This window comes from Petaurus breviceps, unplaced genomic scaffold, assembly GCF_028583685.1.
Source record: "Petaurus breviceps papuanus isolate PSGF00001 unplaced genomic scaffold, PetGlider_PUasm1.0 174, whole genome shotgun sequence".
NCBI classification, from domain to species: Eukaryota; Metazoa; Chordata; class Mammalia; order Diprotodontia; family Petauridae; genus Petaurus; species Petaurus breviceps.
The window spans coordinates 28048993-28073432 of record NW_027185761.1 but is presented as its reverse complement, the minus strand read 5'-3'; the positions used below and the strand labels follow the sequence as shown (position 1 = coordinate 28073432).

At 38.0% G+C, this 24440-nt stretch overlaps 1 protein-coding gene across 2 annotated transcripts in view; it reads left to right on the top strand.

Moving 5' to 3' along the window:
- The window catches only part of GRM7 (glutamate metabotropic receptor 7), a 375698-nt gene that overhangs the window by 42147 nt on the left and 309111 nt on the right, over positions 1 to 24440 (top strand). For both annotated transcript variants that reach the window (XM_069084050.1, XM_069084052.1), the window contains exon 2: positions 23865 to 24065. In XM_069084050.1, the coding sequence (XP_068940151.1) occupies positions 23942 to 24065 (124 nt within the window). In that variant the 5' untranslated portion in view covers positions 23865 to 23941. The remainder of the gene's footprint in view (positions 1 to 23864; positions 24066 to 24440) is intronic.

Below are 24440 nucleotides of genomic sequence, written 5' to 3'. Positions count from 1 at the left end.
AGATAGATAGATAGATAGATAGATAGATAGATAGATAGATAGATAGATGGATGGATAATCAAAAGAGGGAAATTAATAGAATTAAAGGGGATCAAGCCAGGTTTCCGGTAGAAGAAAAGATTTGTAACTGTGGCTTTGAAGGAAATCAGGGGAGGTAGTAAGTAAATGTGAGAAGAGAGAGCATTCCAGGCATGGGTGGTAATGCTTGGAGTCAAAAGATAGAATTTCTTTTTTGAAGAACAGCAAGAATACCAGCGTCACTTGATCAGAGAGTACATGGAAGGGAGTATAATATGTCAAAAGACTAGAAAGTAAATGAGGCAAATTGAGAAGGGCTTTGAACAGTAAAGAAGAGAGAATTTATATTTTTGACCAGGAAGTGATAGGGAACACCAGAGTTGATTGAGGGGTAGATGTGTATGACATGGTCATACATATGCCTTTGGAAGATCACTTTTGCAACCAGTATATAATAGAAATATCTTGGTGTGAGCTGATGTTTGCCTGTGCCTGGGTGGTGACAGTGTCAGAGGAAAGAAGGGGAGATCATATGCAAGACATGTTATGCAGGTAAAATTGGCATGCCTTGGTACCAGATTAGATATGGGAGGTGAGTTAGTAGCTGATGATGACAGCATAAATTTAGTTTTGGACATGTTGAACTTAAAATGTCTATGTGATATCCATCTTGAGATGTCCAATTGACAGTTGAAGATGTGAGATGGTATGTGAGCAGAGAAGTTAGACCTGGATAATTATAATTAAAAATCATAAGTATAGAGATAATTGAATTTATGGAAACTGATAAGATCATCAAGTGAAATATAGAAGAAAAAGAGAGAAAGACCTAGGACCTACTCCTTTGGCACCCATGGTTAGCAGATATGACCTGGATGAAGATCAAGCAAAGGAGACTGAGTGAGAAAGAGTAGTCAGAGAGGGAGGGAGGAAACAGGAGTGAGAAGTGTCCAAAAAACTTAGGTAAGAGAGTGATTGGTAGCATCATAGGCCTCAGAGAGGTCAAGAAGGATGAGGGTTGAGAAAAGGCCATTGGATTAGGCAGTTAAGAAATGTTAATAACTTTGGAAAGAGTAATTACAGTTGAGTGATGAAGTTGGAAGTGAGGTATTAGAGAGTTAAGAAGAGAATGAGAAGAAAGGACTGGGACCATTAGGTGGCATAACAGATGGGAGCATCAGGCTCATTCAGGAAAACCAGAGTTCAAATCCATCCTCAGATGATTACTAGCTGTGTGATGTGACCCTTGGCAAATCACTTAACCTTGTTTGTCTCAGTTTCCCCATCTGTAAAATGAGCTTGAGAAGGAAATTTCCATTGTCCTACCAAGAAAACCGCAAATGGGGTCATGACTGAAATGACCAAACAACAAAAACAAGAAAGGAAGGGGAGGCACCTAATGTAGATGGTCTTTGAAAAGAATTTAACCACAAAAGGGAGAAGAAATACTAGATGGCAGCTAATGGAGATCAAGTGAAGAGTTTTTGAGAATGGGGGAATACATGGGCATGCTTATAAGCAATAAGAAAATAGCCAGTACATAGGGAGAGGTTGAATATAAATGAAACAGTGAGCATTTTAGAGGTAACAATATATTGAGAAGATGGGATGGAATGGAATCACATGCCTGTAGATTTCGATCATGGAGAAAATCTATCTCTTCATGTGAAAAGGGGTGGAGGTGGAAATAGTAAAAGAAGGCATCTTGGTGAGGTAAGATGAGGCAGGAAAAAGAGAGGAAACTCATAGCAAGTGAACTCGTTGCTTTTTTCACTGAAATATGACATGTTTTTCAGCCAAGACGGCTAAATGAGGGGGAGTGTGGGAGGTTTGAGGAAGGAAGAACAGGTTGGGAAAAGATGCTGTGATGAGTAGGTCATTGAGTTAATTAAGGAAATATGAAAGGATTACCTTGCAGCGAGGGTTCACTTGAGGGTGTATAACCTAAATTTGGAGAGGACTCAACGGTTTTGTGATTTTCTTCAGCTTTGACAGTACTTGAGATGAGTAAAGACAGCTGATAGTTGGAGTAAGCCATGGTAGATGTTTGGCAGGTGAAAATCAAATGGGGGGAAGGGAAACAAACAAGGGGAACAGTGTAGATTTAAATTGGTTGACCAAAGGATCAAGAGGGAAAAGGTAGAGAATATATTCAGTGCAGGGGTAATGGCTAAAGAACTACGAAGGGAAAGCTGGTTAAGAGATTAAAGATCATGCTGAAGATGAATAACAAGTTTTGGGGTTGCAAGACAAAGGGAGAGGTGGAATGATAATAGATTGTGATCAGAGATGTGAATTTCAGAGTTCACAGACATGGAAATGATGCATTTGCGAGTGATGGCAACGTTAACAGTGTGGCAGTATATGTATGTAGATAGGTCATGGGAAATGAAGACGTTGAGGAAATGAGATGTAAAGGTGTTTGAGTATGCTTGTTTTTCCTTAGCGGGAGGACAGGTGCTGGGGAAGAGAGAAAACAAGTCAAGAATGAATTCACTGAGTAAAGAAGAGTGGTATCTTGGATGTCAGTAGAAAATAGCAGCTAGAATTTTGTTTGGGTGGTAGATATAGATTAAGTTATTCTTAAAAGATGACAGTAGAGGGAGAACTTGCGAGCGCCAATGTGGGGGCAGGGGGTAAGGAGTACATTCTTTCTTATAGAATAATGTTTAATATTCTACTTTATATAGTAAAATAGTTGTTTGTTGATCATCAAGTTCACAACAAATAATATTAATTATATCATCATCATAAAAAATCATTCCAGTTTAATGAAGACAATGGTAGTGAAATTATGGTAGCAAGGAAGAGATTCCTGTTTTAAACCATTTATCTGTAAACTAAAAGCAAGAAATGGAACGTTAATTGAAAGAGTCTGGAGTTTGCATGAAAGCTTGTTCTAGAGAGGGGAAACTTGAGCTTCTTATAAGGTAGATGAGGAGGATTCTGCCACTTCCTAGATGGGGACAAATTCCTTCCCCTGTCTAGTCCTCAGTTTCCTCATTTGTGCAACAGAAGGATTGGAAGAGGTGACTTCTAAATCCATTGCATATTAAAGTGTTCCAGGCAGACTCCTGGAACATATGTTGTGCAGAGGGGATTCTTTCTCTGCATTGAATGGGATTAGATGGCCTCTGAGGTCTTTGTGTGACTCACTGGAGAGAAAGACTGATGATTTTTAAAAGGAAAAGATCTTGGGAATGTGCAAGATGTTCTTTAATTAACATTAGGACATAGGTCACCTTTCAGTTCTGCTCAAGGGACTGCTTCAGCTTGAAATATATTCTGTTTATCTGCAAAAAACATGGAAAGAGATGAAGACAGCTAGGCAAGATGGGGGTAGGAAAAGCAGCCAGGTATGTAACTGTTATTTAAAGCCAGAGCTTCAGAAACCCTTTAAGTATTAGTAGAAAATTACCCAGTATAATGTAAAAATGTTGGAATTGGAGTCAGGAGAAACTTGGGTTCAAATCTCTGATACCTGGTAGCTGTGTGATCATGGACAAATGACTTAAAATTCCTCAGCCTCACTTTTCTTCTTTTGCAAATTGGAGAATGCTAATACACAGTACCTCAATCAGAACATTGCAGTGAGAATCAAATGAGCTAATGTCCTTAAAGTCTTTTGCAGCCCTCAAAGTGCTATATAAATGCCAACTGCTTTTTTCTTTTTAAATTATCTTCATTTTACTGACCCATGCCATGTGAACCAACTAGGGCTTGAAGCTTAACAGCGCCTGCATATAGAAGGAGCTTTATAAATGCTTATTGACTGACTGACCAAACACAGTTCCTTTGCCTCGAAATCCAATTTATTTTTTTCTTACTATACTGTGCTGTACTATACCTTCATTTAGTGTTTCTGAAGTCCTTTCTCCTCCTTTACATAAGCTCTGTCTTTACTAGGCCTCTCCTACATGATCCCTGCCCTTTTGCCAATTTCTGTTTGCTCACCAACTTTTCTCCTCTTTCAGTTCACTCATTGCTTTCTTCCTTGTCTTAAATTCCTCCACACTCATGAATTACAGAGCTTCCTTAAGGATACAGTTTCTCTTCTCTGTTCCTCCCTGCCCCATGACATCTAGTGCAGTTATTTGCAGATAGATTTCTTTTTCCTTTCTTTTCCATTTTTTTTGATTGTTGTTCTTGACTTGTGATTTCTGTTTTTTGTTTGTTTTTTTTTTAAATTTAACGCAATTGGGATTAAGTAAATTGCCCAAGGTTATACGGCCAGTTATTTTTTGTGGGTGTTAAGTATGTGAGGCCAGAACTGATCCTGGGTCCTCCCGATTCCAGGGCTGGTGCTCTTACTCACTGTGCCACATAGCCACCCCAAGAATTTTGCTTACCTATTTTTTTTTGCTTTTTTTTTAGAGGGCAATTGGTATTAAATGACTTGCCCAAGGTCACACAGCTAGTTTTTGTGTTAAGTGTCTGAGACCAAATTTGAACTCAGGTCCTCCTGACTCCATGGCCAGCGTTCTACTCACTGCGCCACCTAGCCACCCCTTTGACTTGTGATTTCAACAGAGGTGTTAAGCTTTTGCCTGTAAAGCTTTGGAGTGCAGCCTGAACCAAATTAAAATATAATCAGGAAATGTTTCACAAAATTAATAATAATACAATACAAACTAGGTAATGTTAATTTATGGTTTTCTTTTCTTTTTTGTCATTTTGGAGGGCGGAAGGCAGGGCAGTTGGGGTTAAGTGACTTGCCCAACGTCACACAGCTAGTAAGTGTTAAGTTTCTGAGGTCAAGTTTGAACTCAGGTCCTCCAGACTCCACCAGTGCTCTATCCACTGTTCCACCTAGCTGCCCCCAATTTGTGGTTTTCTAAGTCACTATGTGGTCTGCAAATTCTGTTTTTATTTAGATTTAATACAAATGGGTAATTGGGTGTGGGACTTCCAGTGAGAAAATCCCCTCGACCAAGGCAGATAACTGTTTTACAACTTTCTAGATCAATGATTTACCTAGGATTATGTGTGTTATAGTATGTGTCAGAGGAAATACATGGACAGAGATCTTCCTGATTCAGAGGCACAGTATCTACCACTAACTCATGTTGCCTCTCATATGCAGTAGGCACTTAATAAATTCATTGCATATAGTAGATTGAGCACATAGTAGATGCTTAGTCTTTTGTGTTGTGAAATTTAATGTGTTTTCATAAGAAAAACATATAATACTTTTCCAAACATATTATCTTGTGAATTTGATAACATAAATAATATGCCTTGGAAGGTCCCCAGTAAATTATCGTCTGTGTGAGCTGATGCCTTTTCATAACTAGAGAGTCCACTGTCCACATAGTCTCTATGCCGTATTGTGAAGGATGTTTCTTTAACCTCCTAGCACCTTCTGAACCTGAAATGACAATGTTTTCCCACCACTCATCCCAAATCAGGGTCAAAAGAATCATAAAACTTAGAGTTGTAAGGGATCTTCGGATCTCATCAACTCAAATGACTCACTTTTCCCAAGGCTCAGAAATGTGAAAGGAATTGCTTAAGGTAGAGAAAAGTAGAGAAAGCATTTGTACCCAGGGCTTAAAATCTAGTGTTGTTTACCATGCACCACAAGGCTCCCCAGGATTCCAGGAATGGCTCCTAGAAAGTGACACACTAATGCCTATTTACACCAAGTTCATTGGCTGGATTGTCATTGCTACAAATGAAAGGATAGTTGGTAGTTGGAGCTCTGAACTAAAACCTAAGAAAGCATCTGTCTGCTAAATCAGCAAAAACTGACCCTCACATTCCTCCTTCCTGACTTGTCTCTGCTGTCCTTTCCCTCACTGTCCTGTGCTTAGGACTTTATCCCCTCTGCCCTTATGTCATGGCTATTTGAATACACATCTTTCACTTATTAATTTGTAATTTCACTGAGAGAAATTCTTAGTTTACCTATATCCTTGTATCCAGAGTTTCTAGCATAGTATTTGCACATAGTAGGTGCTTAATAAATTAGGATTTGTGGTTAAAAGAATGAATAAAATAGAGAAAAGAACTTCCCATATATTGCTTTAAAAAATTAAAAATACATTTGGAAAAGGACTCCCCCCCTTTGGGGCACCTTCCCCATGCTGTTTGTGTAGCATACGTTTACATCTCAGCCATGTAGGCCCATGAGGGCATTTAATAGATATTTTCTGATGAGGATCCTGGAGTTATTATCCCTTTTGCGCTATGCTCACAAACTGCCGCAGTGTGGGGGAAAGTTGACCTCATTTTTCCCTCTCCTTTCCTGAACTCAAAATAGGGCAGAATTTTCCAGTTTATGTACTGACTTTATTATATCTGTGAAAATCTAGTAACTGGTATGAATCGGGGAAAAGAAGACGGGATTCAAACACTTGGCTTATAGGCAGCATAATTAGGTAGCTGGGGAGGTTCAGCTGTGGTTATTAGACTCTCTCGGTATGTAACTTGTCCCCTGAGGTTCTCTGGCCTTTGAGGCCAGGATAAGCAACATGCTGTACCATTTGGAAATAGGTAGAAAGGACTGAGATAATGAGAAATCTAAGATGTGCAAAATAACACCTTAAAGGAGAAACCTACAGACATTGGAGGATCAGTTATAAATTGAGCTACCAAAACGGGCTATTGCACCACCAGAAGTGTACAATTTACTACAGAAGGGAAAAGTTAAATTGCAAGAGAATCTCAGTACATCATTCTAGAAAAATGCAACTGTGATTCACTGACAAGTTTCAGGCAAGTTTGTAACAAATGGCAAAGTTCTAGAACTTTAAAGTAACCAAGAAAACAGTAAAACAGCTATGGGAGCAAAATCACAAAGAATTCCAATTCCATGGACCCGAGTGTATGAAAACCATTAGCACCGATATTTATCTGACTTCTAATGTCTGACAGTTTGACTGTTAACATTTCCCCATAAATCATGTCTTCGGCAAGGACTAAATTTAGATAGATTCATTCCATCCACGGGCAGGTTCTGTAAATGTAGGAGGCATTATTGAATTTGTAGAATTCCTCTAGGTTTGCGATTACTGTTCTCAACAGTTGTACATTTCAGACATTGGAATACCAAGGTAGATTTCAGCAGAGCTCTGAATGTTATCTTTTTTAATTTAAACACACACCCTAAAACTCTAAAAGTAACAAACTATTGTTGATTTTCCACAAGCCTTTCTGTCTCTTGAAAGTATATAATTTAGTGTAACGATTGATATGCCAATGAAATCAGGTCCAGTTCCCATCATTGTCAATATGTATAAGTGCTGAATGTCATTTACAGAAGTAGCTTTGAAATATGATTTGGATCATATGCTTTATAGGTTTTTATTCTTCTTTAGCTGGGTGTCCTAAATCTATGTGTTGATACTCTAAGATATCTGTGATCTTGTAGATTTAAGTGTTTTCCACAGTGATGCTGATTACAATTCACCTGTGTTTGCTCATTCCATGTTATTCTTGGGGGCACATCCAATGTGCTGTGACCCCTCCCTCCTATTATCTTGATATTGTAAGGATATCAATGGAAAATGAAGCCTATCTAGTGATTATTCTTCTCTCTTGCCTTATGATCAGCCCATTTTCTTTTTTCAAATATACTTTTTATTAAGTATTTTTATTATATTTTATATGATAGTTTTATCATTTTATGCTACTTCTCCCACATAGTTATTGTTTGTTCTGCACTGCAGCCTGTTTCTGTACACTGTGCACCTCTCCATTACCTTTTGGCTCATCCCCAAGTTGAATTCTTCATAGAATGTAGTATTCCATGCCTCACAACCAAACATTTTCACCAAGAAAATATTGTTAATAAAAAGATAGGTCCTTGTGTCAGGGAGAAATATGCTGTTATTGAAAGAACTTTGCAACTGACAAAAGGATTATAAGGTCATAGATTTAGAATTACAAGGGTTCTTATAGATCATCTAGTTCAGCCCCATCATTTTAGAGGTATTCTAGATCTCTTTATTCTGTTCAGTTTTGGATCCAAATGACTACCCCTTTGGTACATCTGCATCTATTCAAGATATACTCTATGCGTATGCCTCCATACGTGTATTTGTGTGTATCTGCATGTTAGCTGATTGACAAACTCTGAGTTATCCATCCAGTTATGTATCATTGCCTGGACAGTAGGTATTTATCATCCACCTGTTTTTTCATGAGTGGATTGTTAGACCAGCCTCTTTTGGGTGATTATGGACTTCATTTAGAAGATAGATGTCCCAGTGCTGGATTCAGTCAGAAAAATGTTATCGGCAAACAAAGTATCTGTAGGATCTCACCAACTATAGGAAATCCCCTTTTGATTTGAACTAACTGGATCTTCTTCAAGATACTAAAAACATCATTGTGAACTTCTGAGTTGCTATACGTGCTTCATGCACTAATCCTAAACTTTATTCAATTGCTTTGAATGCATTGAACTTTCCTGCACAAAAGCCAAAGGGAACCTGAAACTTAGAGATGTACTAACTTTGATAAAATCCTTTCCCTTATTTCTCTTTGACTTTGGACAAGTTATAGAATTGAAGAAAAGTATTCTTTTTCTGTAAGTTGCTTAGAAGCCAGACACTTCAAACCTCTACTTCTACATAAGAGGAACTGGGATCCAGAGAAATTAAACTTTCCCATACACTAGTAAAGAAATGGTGGGACTATAATTTCATACTGCCTGGGTCCCAGTTTCCTCAGTTTGAAAATAAAGTGGTTCTATTGCATCATTTTTAAGGTTCCATGCAGCCCTAACATTATAGAATTGTCTGGTTACTTTTATTTTTCCCATAGATGAAAAAAACTTTAATTTTTTTCACAATGGGAAAGAATAAAATTTTGAATGATAAAACTTCAAACTAAAAATTATATTTTTTTAACATAGAACATGGAAGTGCATATATGTGAATACAAACTAAATGAATAAGAGACACTTAAATAATTAGAATTTAGAGATAATCATTTTTTACTTTATAGATGAAGAAAATGAAGAAAAGAGCTGCCATGTGACTTATGTAAGATCATTCAGCAAAAGATTAATAGAACCAGGAATGAATTCCGAGATTTAATCCCCACTTGAGTATTTTTCCTCTTGTACTGCATCTGTTATTACAAAAGAATCCAGTCACACAGGTATTATATGTTACTTGAAGAGAGAATTTGATTGTCTTTAACCTCATTTTCTCTACCTTCCCGTTACATTTTTTTTTCTTTAGGAAGCTTGCAAATTTATTTGAACATAAGTTTTATCTTTTTATATTTATAAAACATATGTGCTTAAGTTACAATTGCACCTATTTTATATAAAACTTTGTTCTAGGTGTTGAGGTTTTATAGATGAAATTATGTTCAAAGATATTGGCATCTAATAAATAATATGGGGGCAGAGGGTATACAACATGAACATCAACATAATACAGAAAAGAGTTTGATAGAGACAAAGCATAGACTTTGAAAATATTCTGTAGCAAACTTTATGATTTGCCTCCCAACTATCCCATCTCTCTTATGACCCTAAAACCAACATAATCCAGGCCCCCTTCACCTCCTACCTGTACAATTGCAATGATCTCCTGATTGACTTACCTGTGCTGGGTTTCTTTGCAATCCATCCTCTACACAGCTAAAAAATTGATATCCCTAAATCTCAAGTCTAAGTTTAGGTGACCACAAAATATGAGCTCTTCTCTTTGGCTTTAGAAACCTTTCATAATCTGATGCCAGCCATTCCAGACCCATGACACTTATTAACTATGCAGGCCTAGGTGAGTCAGTCACCTCTGCCTACCTCAGGCATCTCTCTAGGAGTTACCTACTAAGTCATGGCCATTGGGGATGCCTAGACTGGGAGTTGCCTACTGAAAAAATTGCAGATACTTTGTTCATTCATGTGAATATGGCTTCATCCTTGAAGCAGAACCACAAGTCAGAAGGTTCTTATAGTGGTACAAGCAAGAGATGATGAGGGCCTTCACTAGAGATGTAGTATAAAGATCACAACACTTTGAATCTATAGAATTTTTGTTCAAAGCAGCTCCACTGCTGAAATACTGAGGCAAGTCAGTTGCCTTGTCTGGACTACGTTTTTCTCATCTGTAAAATGAAAAGGTTGGATATTTTGAAGATCCCTTGTAGCTCTAAGCTCATGGTCTGTGAGAGTGGAGAGAAAGGGGCAGATGTGAGAAATTGTGGAGGCAGAATTGATAGGACTCAACAGCTGATTATTACAAAAGACACAAGAGTGAAAAGCAACTGATGTTTCATCTTTGGTGCCTAGGAGAATGAGGAAGTTAGCTGTAGAGATAAGTGCATTGCATGCAGGAGGAGAGTTTTTTGGTTGCAGAAATGGAATTCAGTTGTGAAGTTTTGAAGACATCCAGTAATCAGTCTAAAATAGAGGTTTGGAGTTGTAGAGAGATTGAGGCTGGGCCTGGAGTCAGAGGCATAGAGTGTACGGAACAGAGGTGACGGTAATTGGAAGAAGATGAATCAGCAGAGGAGACTGAGAAGGAGCTGACTTTATGGTGAACATCCTTGGGTGTGTTCTGATATTCCTTAAGACCTAGGACTCAACATGGAGAAAAAGCATCTTAAGAATAAAACAAGTTGCAACGGGAACAATAATTGATATTATATAGAATTTTAATGTTTGTGAAACACATTTTGTGTAGACATCTAGGTTAGTAAGGAGAGAAGAAATGATGACTGAAAGTAAAATCTGAGGGAGGATAATTAGCACAAGTAGACAATAAAATTGGGTTCTTTCTTTTTTCCATAATGTAGTAAAGACACAGTAAGACAATTCGCAGAAAAACATCAGATTTTCTAAAAAAAAACTTTTCTGTGTCTGTCCCATTTTATTTTATTTTTTTTACCAGTCACAATAGAATCATGTCTCTGAGTGTTTTTCCCCCCAGGTTTCTTTTGGTATGCATTTTTTTTTCTTCTAGTCAGTCCTGTTCCTGATATAAAGTATGCATACTGAGTAAATATAAATCAATAAAAAGGTCTTTACTTCCCTGCCATCTCCACAAAAGTGATAACAAATAATTTGGAAAGTATCTCTGTCTGTACAATGACAAATATGATCGATCCTGAGAAAACATCTATTCAACAGTGTTTTGGGCATTGTATACATAGACAAAATGATCAACCCATGAGCTAAGCATTCTCATTTTCAGCTGATTGTCATATCTTGTAGATAAGGCATGCCAGTCTTATTTAAAGTCACGTTTGATTTCTTTGTGGTTTTTGATACTAATAGCCACACTCCTTTTACGTTATCCTCTCTTCCTTTAGGCTCATTCCCTAGGTCATTCTCCTGTTTTTCTCATCTTTTCTGTGCTTGCAAATCATTCTTTTTTTGAGTATTTTTATATGAATATTCTTCAAGGTTCTGCCCTTGATCCTCTTTGTCTCTGGGCTCATAAATAGGATGGATTTTCCAGTGCTTAACTCAGTACCTGGCATAAAGTAAGCACTTAATAACTGTTTACTGATTGATTCATGGGTTTAAGAAAAAGGACATTGAGTTCACTTTTGGACATGCGTTTGAGATGTCCTTTCTTTCAAAGAGTCCAATAAGAATATTGTGTTGCTGAACTAGAGCTAGAAATATGGATCTGGTAGTCATCTAGGAGATGGTAATTCACTCATGGTAATTGATGAGACCAACAAGTGAAAGAGTATAAAAAGTAAAGAAAAGAGGTCCCAGGAGCCTTGGAGTACATTCATTCTTAGGGGGCATGACATGGATGAAGATCCAGGAAGAGGAAGATTTGTGGAATTGAGTGGTGAAATAGGTAGGAGGAGAACTCAGCAAATAAAGTATCATGAAAACTCAAAAAGGAGAGAGTCAAGAGGAGAAGGTGGCTACCAGTGTCCAATACTACACAGAGGTTGAGAATAGTGAAGGTCATTAGAAAAAGTCATCAGGTGTAATGTTAATGGGAGTTGAAGATCTTCCCTGCCTACTAGTAGGCCTCATGCGGAGCCCAACAAGAGAAGCTTGATTGGGGAGGCTTCTTTTTCAGGAAGGCCCACACCTTTTGTTACTTTGTAATTAGGGTATAGGTCAGGAAGGTTGTAATGCCCTCTGACCCTGAATAATTGTGTGTGTGTATATATATATATATATATATCCCCCTTTTTGAAATCTCAGATGTTGGTGCTTCTCTCTCTGGTAACTATGTATATACGCAATGGTCAGACATTTGGATCTGTCTGTTGATCTGTGATGTATGTATTATTCGGTCAGATGGTTAGAAGCCGTCTCTATTGGTTTTTATGTTATTATTTCTGCTTGTAATTTGTATTTATATTTTCTCTGAAGTTCAGGGTGCTGACTTTTTCCCCTGAACTAAGTAAATGATATATATGTTTGATTAAAGTTGACTGTTAGCCCCTTTTGAATTGCTTTCCTTTGGAAAAGCATATCAAAGAACCTGTGCTTGTAGCCCTGCTATGTGTTGGGTGTTACTGGTCTTACACACGCACAGCTGCAGCAAGTAGCATTGCTGTTACAGGAAGTCAAGGGAAAAGGTCATTAGAGTTGTCATTCAAGAGGTCATTGGTAACCCTGGAGAGAAAAGTTTCAGGGAATGATAAGGTAAGGGACCATGTTGTGGAGGGTTTAGAAGACTGTGAGAGGATATGAAATTAATTAGAGAATACATGACTTTTTTCTCCAGGAGTTTAGCTGGGTGTAGAGTGGGCAGTGGTGCCTCAGTGGATAGTGTCAAGCCTGGATTCAGAAAAACTCCTCTCCCCAAGTTCAAATCTGGTCTCAGACACTAACCCTGGACAAGTCTCTTAACCCTATTTGCCTCAGTTTCTTCATCTGTAAAATGAGCTGGAATAGGGAATGGCAAAGCATTCTAGTGTCTTTGCCAAGAAAACCCCAAAAGGGATCAGGAAGAATCAGACATGACTAAAATGACTAAACAACCACAAAGCTGAGAATAGTAGAACAGTAGGATAATAGGTGTAAAAAAAACCGTTTTGGTTTTTTGTTTGTTTTTAAATGGAAGGAGACATGAATTTGTAGGGAGTAGGGAAGGAACTAGTAGAGAGGGAAAGACTGAAGATTAGAGGTGGGGGAGAGAGAATGTGATAGGGGGGTCAATCTGCTGAAGAAAATAGGAGAGCGTGCATCAAGATGGGCTGAGCATGGGAGGCTTGGCTCTGAGTCTCAAGAGGACGTTCACCCTTGTTCAATAAGATAGATTCTATTAAAACAGTTGCTTATTCAAATTATTCCCTGAGGTCACTTAAGAGCCTGTAGCAGCAAGCATCCCAAGTGTCCCCAGGGTGGCTGCCCACACAGGTTCTTGGATCTGCTTTGTTAAAGGAAAGCAAATCAAAATGGGTTAACAAGCTTACTTTAATCAGTCAAGTATGTATCATTTACCTAGTTCAGGGGAAAAAGGTCAGCACCCCAAACTTCAGAGTATAAAGGCAGAATTATCAAGACAGAGAAACAGATCAATTAGACAGTTTCCAAACTGTCCAACCATTACATCCATACCAAATCAACATCTGGGTTTTTCAAAGCCGGGGGACTCTCAACAATGGCTTCCCAGAGCTTCATCTGATCAAATCACAGAATACTTCTCAAAGTGAGCCCCAAAACAAAGCTACACATCAGGGCTTATATAGCCTTCTCCTGGCTCAGAGAATGTAACAACCTTTTGGACCCACTGGCCAATCAAGAAGTATCTACTGAAAAACAAGCCTCCCACCCCAGGCTCCAGGTGCACTTTAGCCTAGGGGCAGGGAAGATCTTAAAAATTTAAATTTCCATTACAGAGCCTGGGCATGAGCTCCTCACCCAGTATGCACATCATTGTGTAGATTCTGTAGGAGCTATCAGTCCCAACAGTTGTTGGGCTTGTGTCTCTTTGACTAGCATGTGGTGCCTCCTCATTTCAGTTCACATAAGTCAGTTCTGTTCTCTTCCCTTAAGAAATTGCTGATATTTTCTGGATTTTCTCATTATGAGTCACATCAGCTGAGAAGCAAGGTGGTACAGCAGATAAAGCAGTTAAATTAGAATCAAGAAAACCTGAGTTCAAACCCCATTTCTGTCATTGCCTAAATGTGTGATCATAAACAAGGCAGTCTTATGAGTCATAGCTTTCTTTTCTGTAAAATGGGAATAATAATAAAAATACCTGTCACACATATTTCATAGTGAGAGAGTCTGGCTTTAATTTATGTGGAAAGTAGCATATAAATTTTAAACTATTGTCCTAAGTCTCTCTTCTTTTTCACTGACAGGTTCCTAGAGGGGAAAAAAAGTTTTCCCTGCTTGCTGCTTCCATTTGCTCATCTCCCACCCATTTCTTACCCTCTCACAATCTTTCTTCCAATCCCACTACTCAATTTAAATAACTCTCTTCAAGGTCGATAAACAATCTTCTACTTCTAAATGATAAGTCAAAAAGCTTTTTCTTAGTCCTCATCTATCTTGATTACTCTGTGCTATAGGACACTGTTGACCAACTTACAGACACTAATGCAGTCTCTTCTCTGTTTTTGTTTGTTTGTTTGTGGGTTTTGTTTTGTTTTGTTTTTGGTGACACTGCTCTCTGCTGATTCTCCTCCTAACTCTGACTGCATGTTTTTCTCAGTCTATTTTTAGACTCCTGATCTACATTCTTTCTCCCTTATGTGGGTATACCTTAGAGTTCCTGGCCCTCCTGTTTTTCTATACTGTCTTCTTTAGTGATCTCATGAACTCTTATGAATTCGTCTGTCACATATGAAGATGATTGCCAAATACACTTACTAATTCCTCTACATTCTAGTCTGACATCTTCTACCACCCACTGGGCATTTCTACTTGCATTTCTCAAAAGCATCTCAGTATATCCAAAGTGGAACTCTGTGTTTTATCCTATGCCTACACTTCCATATGTTTTTCTCCTTCTGTTGAGGATGCCACCAGTCTTCTAATCACCCAGTTTTACAATATTTTCATCATCCTCCTCTTCCAAATCTTCCTCACTCTTCATATCTAATCACTGTCATGTCCTTTCAAATATATCCCACATCTCTCATCTCTCTTTCCCTCTACCCCATGACCATCTCAGGTTTCCAGTACCTCTTTCCTGGACTGTTCTTCTAGCACAGTTGCTGTCCATGCCTCCAAACCCTCTCCAAACCATCTGCCTGGCGACCCAATTGGTATTCTAACTATGGTGCTCCATTTCTCAAGAAGCATCAGTGGCAACCTATTTTCTCTCAGATAACATACAAGCTCCTCCTCCTTTTGGTAGGTAAAGCCCTTCACAATCCAGCACCATCCTCCTTCCATATTCACATCTTTCCCCCTCATGCTGTCTGTATTTCCATGTTGTTCCCTAAACATGATGGTTATTCCCCACCTCCTATCTTTTGTGCTGACTAACAATGTCCTTCTTCCCCTTCCCTTTTGGGATCCCTGGTGGCTATCTTAATGACTCAGCTCTGGTGCTACTTCCTGTAGGAGTCCTTTCTTGATTTTCTGTGTTATCAGTGCTCTCCCCCAACAATTTTTTTTTTTTTTAATAAGCATTTATAAAGTGACCACTGTGTGCTGGGCATTGTAAAATGCTTAGCGTTTCTCAACTATTATCTCAGTTTGTCTCTCAATTACTGAGTATTTCCTTTGTTTATGCTTTATATTATGTGTAGCTGTTGGGAGTACTGGAAATAGAATTTAAGTTTCCTAAAGGCAGGGACTTCTACCTTATCATCTTTGTATGCTCACAACTTGGCGCAGTGCCTGACGAGTAGTAGGTACTTAATTAATGCTTCCTGAATTGAATGTTACTTCACTTAATCAGTCTCGAGTATGTGATTTTGCTGGGTCCAGGTTTGAACACATATTTTTTTTGGCTTGCAAATATAGTTGTTTCTGGTAATCTTGTGCCTAACACAGTTTAATTGTGTGCCCAGATTGACCTGGTCCTTTAAAAGAAATGTTGCACAGTGGCCCTTGCCAGCTCCAACTCAGGAAATTGATTGGAAATAGCTGAACCAATTACATCATGCCAGGCCCGCAGGACAAGTGCCAAGAAGGCAGAAAAACTGGAGGAAAGTGAGGTTGGATGAACATAAAGGTTAAACCAGGTGAAGACACTTGGCTGATTGAAGAAGGTCAGGGTCATAGGACCAGGAACAACTCATCTAGGAGGCAGCTCAGATGAGATTCTTACTCAGAGGCTACTCCAGGACATCACTGTAGAGAGAAAAAAATAGGAAGGGGAGCTTTGGCTTAAGAGGGAATTGATTACAGCTTGTACCAGTAGAGAAGATCCAGAGGAAGCTCACTGGAGATGTTCCATTGAAGAACTGTTATCATCTAGGTGATCAATTGAAAGATCAAATTAAATCTGAAATTAGACTTTAAAAAATCCCAAAGGCACATAACTTGAGTGGAAGAGAGTATGGGAGAGGTAATATTTCAAGGTGTCTGAAGGACTGTAATTTAATCAAGAAGATTACAGTCTTCCTTTTGACACATACTGGCTGTATGGCCCTGAACAAGTCATTTAACTTCTTTATATCCCCAAGCAACTCTTTAAGTTATGGGAAAATATGCTGAACTGTTTTGGTAAAAGAGAGTTTCTTCACTGGGAGTTACCTACCTCAGTGAAATTGGATTTTTTAAAAAGGTGAACAGGCCGAGATGAGACTCTGTCTAAGAGAAAATATTAGGATAATATCATCTCCTCGAAACAGGCAGGGGCTGTTTCGTTTTTTTCTTCATAATCTCAGAACCTTACAGATTACCTTGCACAAAGCATGTGGCTAACAAATTTTTTAAAAAGTAATAATTTAATTAAATTACTATTTGTGCTGTGAGCAACATCTCTGACAGTAAGATTACAAGTTCCCTGCCATACAGGCTATTTCCTCCCTAAAAAGATTGACCTGAGATGTAATTGGCTCAGGGTACTAAGGCTCAAACTATTGACATAACCTCGAAGTGGTTGAGGCATAAATCCCAGACCACCAGTTTATGCCCTTATTAAGTTTGATGGATTTTCTGTCTGAGTCAACATGGCCAATTGCAATTGAGTGGAGCTTCGTTTCCCTGGGCCAATACTGCATCTTTACTAAGTACCTTTTTGGTGCTATTGTTATGTCAACTTTTGTTAAAGGCAAAATAGTATGACTCTGACTTCTTTTCAATCCTGAGCCTAAACCCCAAGCTGGCCTCAGTCAAGTCTAGCCCAGCTTACTTGACGTCAGCTTTAAGAGATTAGGAATGTTTTCCAAACTTCCCATAATAGCTGCATATGGATATAACATATCTGATTTTATCGAATTCCCTTGAGCCCTACTTAAATTGCGTCACAAGTTTATAGTGGATGCCAGTTTGTTGCTGGTTTTGATGCTCTTCTCTGTTTTCCAGAGTCATTTGATCTTTTTAATATATACATAATAACCAGAACTACATATAGCATACTAGCATGCACTCTACAGAATCGTATGGTTCTGTACAAGTCACATTTTATAGTCTAATATTCAGATGTGTCAAACTTGTGGCCATGCCACAAGCAGTTTGCAAACTCCCAAGTACAACCAGATTAAAATTGAATTGGGAATTATTTTTAACAAAATAAATCAAAATCCAATACAACGTGAACAATGTTCATTTATGGTTTTCTGACCTTCTGTGGCACAAAGATACAGACTGGTCTATATGATACTTAGTGATACCTTCTGGTCCTATAATTTGATGGCTCTGCTGTTGCCTATGAACCTTTCTGTTTGAAATTTACTTCTTTTAGTGTTAAAGTTGTTTTTACATGCAATTGGGGGAAATAAAATATTAAATTTAGAATTAAAAAAAGCAATTTACTTTTACTGAGCAGTAGTAAACAAATCAATAGATTATAATGAACAAACTTAAAGGGTCAAGAACGCCTTTCTTTGTGTCCCTAAATCCTCACTGTGACTGAATATCATCACAATGTGTTTATGTGATAATTATGCCAATAAATTTTCAGGGTATCTGATGTTGAAGGTTTTTGTTGGTAATGGCAAATGTCTTAATTTCAAGAAATTGGAATTCATTGAAGCAATCATGAAACACATACATTCTGCCTCAGGCCAGAAGGGTAGAGGACTACTAATACATAATATTGTATACATTGTCATACTAGGGGTGTATTGGGATGTATATAGTAAATGTTTCTAATTAATTATCAAAAAGGGAGGGCTCAATCTGGAGGGACTGGATGGAAAATGACTGATTAAATACAAGATTTATCAATAAGCAATAATTGATAACAAGAGTTATCAATAATATTTCAAAAAATGACCTTCAAGCCACTGTTACATGTTAGTGTCCTGCTATCAATCTATTGCAAATAGGTGAATTTAGGGGGGTGTTGAGACACATTTCATGTTACCACAGTAGAGGGAAGAACAAAATGAAGAAGTGTTTGGACAGGCCCTAAAGTGGGAAGATCCTGGACACTCTAAGTTGAAATATCTGGCTTACGCCTCTATCACTTCTCTCCTGGACAATAGCCTCTAAATCTCCTTTCTCCAATTTATCTTCTAAGCAACTGGGAAGATTATCTAGAAAAACACTATGCTCCTATCAGTTCTTTGTCAAAAATCTTTATTCATTCCCTGTTCTATCTAAGATGACATGCATTCCCCTTAGCTTGGTGTTTAAAGGTTTTCACAGTCTAACTCTTAACAGATTTTTTTTTCCATGTTCAGTTCACATTTCTCCCCTTAAACGTCTCTATTCCTACTCATCTGACCTATTTGCTGATCTTCCTTGGACTTAACATTCCATTTGCTGTTTTAAGACTATCTTGAATGCCTGGAATGCATTCCTTCCTCAGTTTTGACTCTAGGAAACCTCAGACTCAACTCTTATAGGAAGCCTTATTTCCCCCATCAAATTATGTCTAACTATATCTGTTTACATGTTGCATACTCCCAATCGAAGGTAAACTTCCTGAGGTCAGGATATATTTCATTTTGTTTTTTATCTCCAACACAGTACCTGGAGCACAGAAGGTGTTTAATAACTATTGTTGAATGAATGAATTATGAATGAAATGATGGTACTCAAGAGAGTAGATGGTTATGAAGCTGGAATTTGTGCAGGGGTGAGAGTAGAAAAATTATCCTCAATCCAACACCAATCAATAGAACACAATCATATAATTTTCCATTGAAGTAGCAAATAGTATTTCATAAAATACAAGACCAGATACTGAAAGCAGCAGAAGGGAAAATAAATGGTAGAAAGATAACTGTGAGCCTTTTCCCCCCCTAAGAATACATGATTTTTTGGTTCCTGGTATTTTCAAAAAACTCAAAATTTTCCAGCCTTCACTAAACAAGTTGGAAAGACTGTGCCACAGCCAGCCACTTAGGCTGAGTTATGCTGTGATTTCTGGGAACCCCCCAAATGTTCAATACTTGTTTCTGAGAATTCATGCCATATGAACTGATGTTCCACATATGTATGTAAGGTCTGGAAGCAGAGCCAGTCTCAATGTCAGCTGCCTTGCCCTGTGTGAAGCATGCATGAGACTATTGCCTATAAAGAGTTTGCCTGACTCCATATATTTTAACTTGCAATTACTTTGAAATTGGAAGTGAAATTACAGACAAAAAACAGTCATAAGTGAAAATTAAATAGCCCTCCAGGAGTCATCCCCAATGGAAAATAGTTGAAAATGAGGATTTGTGGCAAGTTGCTGTTTTGGTTCTTTGCTTGTATTCTTCTTGAAGCAATAGCACAGTATTAAGTTCTAAGCCACTGAAAAATGTTATAATATTAATGATCCCATTACAATCAAATTTCAGTTATTGGCGGCGGGATTCTCAGTGGGAGAGGGTAATTTACCACCACGGCAAACCTGGAGTTGATCCCAGCCTTTTGCTTGTAACTCTCCCTCCTGCTGTCTGCCTTTTGGCAAATGGTTTTAGGCACTGGTCCATACACCAAAGAGTGGGTAGGGGAAAAAAAATAAGGAGGTGATGAGTGAGTCGGTACATTTTAATTTTTTATAACCATTTTGATGAAAGGTTGGGTGGAAAATGGAGTTGTATTTTGTGGTGAAAATGACATTGGGGATAGATACATATCAACCAAGAGTACTTGGAATAAAAAAGAATTGGAAATGATTGGACCTATCATTTTTCCTACTCCCATTGTGAAAGGAAAGCAGGTTAGACCAGGTGGCTTTTGTGTTTCCATCCACATCTGAGCTCTATGATTTTGTGTTTCATTCCAATTATGTATGATTTTAATGATTTTTAGGAGATCATAGAATCAGATTTAGAGCTGGAAGGATCCTTAGAGGGCGTATTTTCCAACCCTCTTCATTTTATAGATGAGGAACTTGAGACTCAGAGAGGCCACTTCACACTGATGCCACATCAGTCATTTGAGTCCAGGAGGCCAGCTACACAGAGCCCTGGGCAATAGCAGTGCAGAGAATCGTCCTCATCTAGCGAAGGGGAAAACAAGCTGACACACTCACCAACATAAATGCCTCTTAAGGATCATGGATGCTACGTAGAAAATAGAATCCATGGCCTGCCTCATCAATAATGCAAGGCTGAAACTTTCCAAAGATAATTCACTTGTAATGGTCATGTGTTCTCATCAGGCCATGTACTTCTAAAAGGAGACTGCCATTCAAGGCCATATTATTGTTATCCTTTTGTTCAACAAAATCAATTCATTTTGCAGAAAGTGCCGTCTTGTAGTATATTTAAAACTTCATGGAATGAAATGTAGACAACTGAATTCTCATGTTTGATGTTTTCATACTGTAAGTGTGAAGATAAAATTGCTCTTTTCCACTACTAGAAATCATCTCATTTAGCAAATATTTGGTCTGTTTTTCAAGCCTATATTATCTAATTGAGGATGTATCTTTCTGGTGACTGTGAAAAGGTCTGCGTTCTCTAAAGATCTTTGTTACTTTCTGTTACATTTCTTTCTTCCTTCAACTCATATATGAGTATCTCATGGTCAATATTGTCTGCAGTTGCAGACTCCCTGTTGGCATGGATTTAAACTGATCAATCAAAAAACATGTGCCAGGTTCTATGCTAAGCATTGAGGATACAAAAGAGGCAAAAGGCTAAGACTGTCTTTTGTCTAAAGGAGACTACATGCAAGCACATCTATACAGAGAAAGCTATCTGCAGGATAAATGGGAGACAATTAACTTAACGGAGGGTAGGCACTGGAATTAAGAGAGGTTAGGGAAGGATTTTACTTACTTTAATAATTTGTCTATATACTTGGTTTCAGCTAGGGGATGGCCTTCTTTTGAGCTTGTAGTCAGGAAGACTTGAATCCAGATTTTGTTTCAAATACTTGCTAGCTGTATGGGCAGCCCAATTAACTTGCTCAGCCTCATTTTCCTTATATGGAAAATGGAGATATTAGTACCTCAGAGAGTTGTTGTGAAGATCAAGTGAGACTATATATATAATTTTGCAAACCTTAAATTTTCTTTAAAATCATGTTATTTTGATATAATTATTTTCAAGGCCTAGTGTGACCCTGGGCAAGTCACTTGACCTCTAAGTGTCCCAGGTATCTCTTTAAAATGATAAATCACAGCAAAAGTTTTAACCTGCTTGGGTAAAAGAAGTTTCCTTATCGGGAGGTTTCCTAAAATGAAAGAAATCACAGGTCTGGTTCCTATTCCTCCCTCCATCCCCATTTCTACAATAATATTGAACAAAATCATTCAGATAGATAGATAGACGGGTGTATACATGATAGGACTAGTTGGTGTAGTAGTCAAGTCTTTCAAAAAGGTTTACTTTTCTGTGGGATAAGAAATGAAGAATTCTGATACTGAAAAGTTGTGAATTGTATTTGAATTTTATATCTGAGATCTCAATGATATAAAGGTTGAAAAAAGGCATCAAGCTTGATGATAAATTTTAGATCAGTATGGGTAAAAATGATGCCATTCCCAAACCAAAAGATCTTCAAAACAATCTTAGAAACACTAAAATTCATGCTTCAAGGTTAATCTACTGTTAACCCTCATTATTTATTATCATTTTACCTAGAGTATGTAAGGTTCTTTCTAAGGATGAGGATGAAGAGAACAAATATTCCCCACAAAAACAATATAGGGGCAGCTCAGTGGTGGATAGAGCACTGGTCCTGGAGTCAGAAGGACCCGAATTCAAATCCAGCCTCAGACACTTGACCCTTGCTAGCTGTGTGACCAAAAAATAAACATGATAATAATATAATAACATCTCAGGCAGTATTTTTGAAGTGAGGAAGGATTCCAGTAAAATGTATGGTGGTTCACTTTTGCCTTTTATGTCTGTTGGATTAAATAGGTGCTTAATATAACACTTCTTGAGATAAAATTGAAAGTAAACCAAGTGGTGACAAAAACTTCTATATAGTTAAAATCAATCTTTGATATGGCTTAAAAATAAAGATCCTTCACTGTGAATTATACCATGTACATAATCATAGCTTTTTGGTAATGCCCATGATCTTCTTTCTCAGCAGAATTTCTCCTGGTATATAAGTATAGATGAACATAGAGAATGTAGTAGAAAAAGGACTCTGACTAATAATAATGGCAAAGAGTTAGCAGTTATAAATGCTTTAAGGTTTGCAAAGCATGTAAAATAGGTCATGTCATATGATCCTCATAACACCCTTTAAGGTAGATGCCATCATTTTCCCCATTTGTGGCTGAAGAAAAAGAAGGAAATGGCAAACTACTCCAGTATCTGCAAAGAGAACCCCAAATGGGGCCATGAATATCAGACACAATTGAAATAACTAACAACACCTGAGGCTGAGAGGTTACATGACTTGTCCAGGGTCCCATAGTTAGCAAATGCCTGAGGTATTATTTAACTCAGGTCTTTTTTTTTTAATTGAAAGTCTGTCATCTTAACTGGAAAGGACCTTCTTAGTCATTGAGTTCAACCCCACTTTGTTTACAGATGAAGAGAGTAGAACCCAGAGAGCTTGCTGAGGGCCACATAGATATTCAGTAACAATGAAAGCATTCGAACCCCAACTCTACCCATTTCTACAAGTTTCCTCAGAGCTGAATCTGTACATTTAATCAAGCTCAGCCTAGGTTTTCTTCTCTATAAAATGGGTCAATAATAATACTACCATCCTCACAGAATTGTACTAAAGATCAAATTAAATAATATATGGAAAGTGCAAACCTTAAAAAGTCGTTTCAGTATCAGCTGTTTCGATGTTCACTAGAGTTAGGGTTTGGTCAAAGGAAGAACAGAAGGAGAATAAAGAATTCTGTTACTAAATTGCTAATGTGATGATTTCCTAAAATTTTTCATATGCACTTGAGTTTTGCACGTACACACAAAAAGAAGAAAACAAAATATTTTTTTGTTTTTTATATTTGTTTTTTTTTTCTTCAATGCCTTCCATTCAGAGAGATGTTTCAAAAATCTAAATGTATCATCCATCCCAGCTGGGCTTTGTTTTCTCTGAATGTATTCTCTCTTCCAAGGAATTACTGCATTCTGTGTCCTGTGTTTCTTTATTGTAGAGACTGTGGTGATTCTGTTGGGTGCTGTTCATAGTATTTGTCTCCTACAACTGAAAGGTGAAACAGAATTAATATTTTACAAGGTGCTTCATTGGTTCGGGGCTAAGGGTGGTGGTTTGAAGAGAATGTAGAATCAAACAGGCAGACCTATTGGTCCGAAAGTATTAGAGCTGTGCTTCAGAATTTTCCAGTCCTTGGGGTACCTACTCACCCCTTTCTTTAAAGTCATAAAAAAATAAAAAATTCAGCAGTGGAAATGACAAAATCTTTACTTACCAGCAATTCTTTTCTTTGTGTGTTTGTTGTTTTAATGTGCAGGGCAGGAGAGAATTGGAAAGGATTCCTATTATGAGCAGGAGGGCAAAGTTCAGTTTGTGATTGACTCGGTGTATGCCATGGCCCATGCCCTCCACCATATGAACAAGGATCTCTGTGCTGATTACCCTGGTGTCTGTCCAGAGATGGAACAGGCAGGGGGCAAGAAGTTACTGAAGTATATTCGCAGTGTTAATTTTAACGGTGAGTACGAGCAATACAAACCAGCCTTCGAGGTATGGGTGGTATCGTTTCCAATATTATTGATTGTGCCATTCCATTGTGTGCAATATCATTATTATTGGCTTTTGTGTTGTTCATGCCTTGTTTGTTTAGGTTTGTTTTCTTTATGTGGTGTTGGTGGAGGGGCTGCTGCAGGGTAGGGGAGGAACTGAACTGATTTCCTTTTAACATTGAAGACTTTTCTTCAAATTAGCTGTAGTACTTTAGTTACTACATATATGTGACTATGCACACATTTAAATAGATAGATAAATGCATATATACAACATGTGTTTCATGAGGCATCGAATGGCAGTGGAGCATAGCGGAGAGACCTCTGGCTTTGGAGAGATGGGG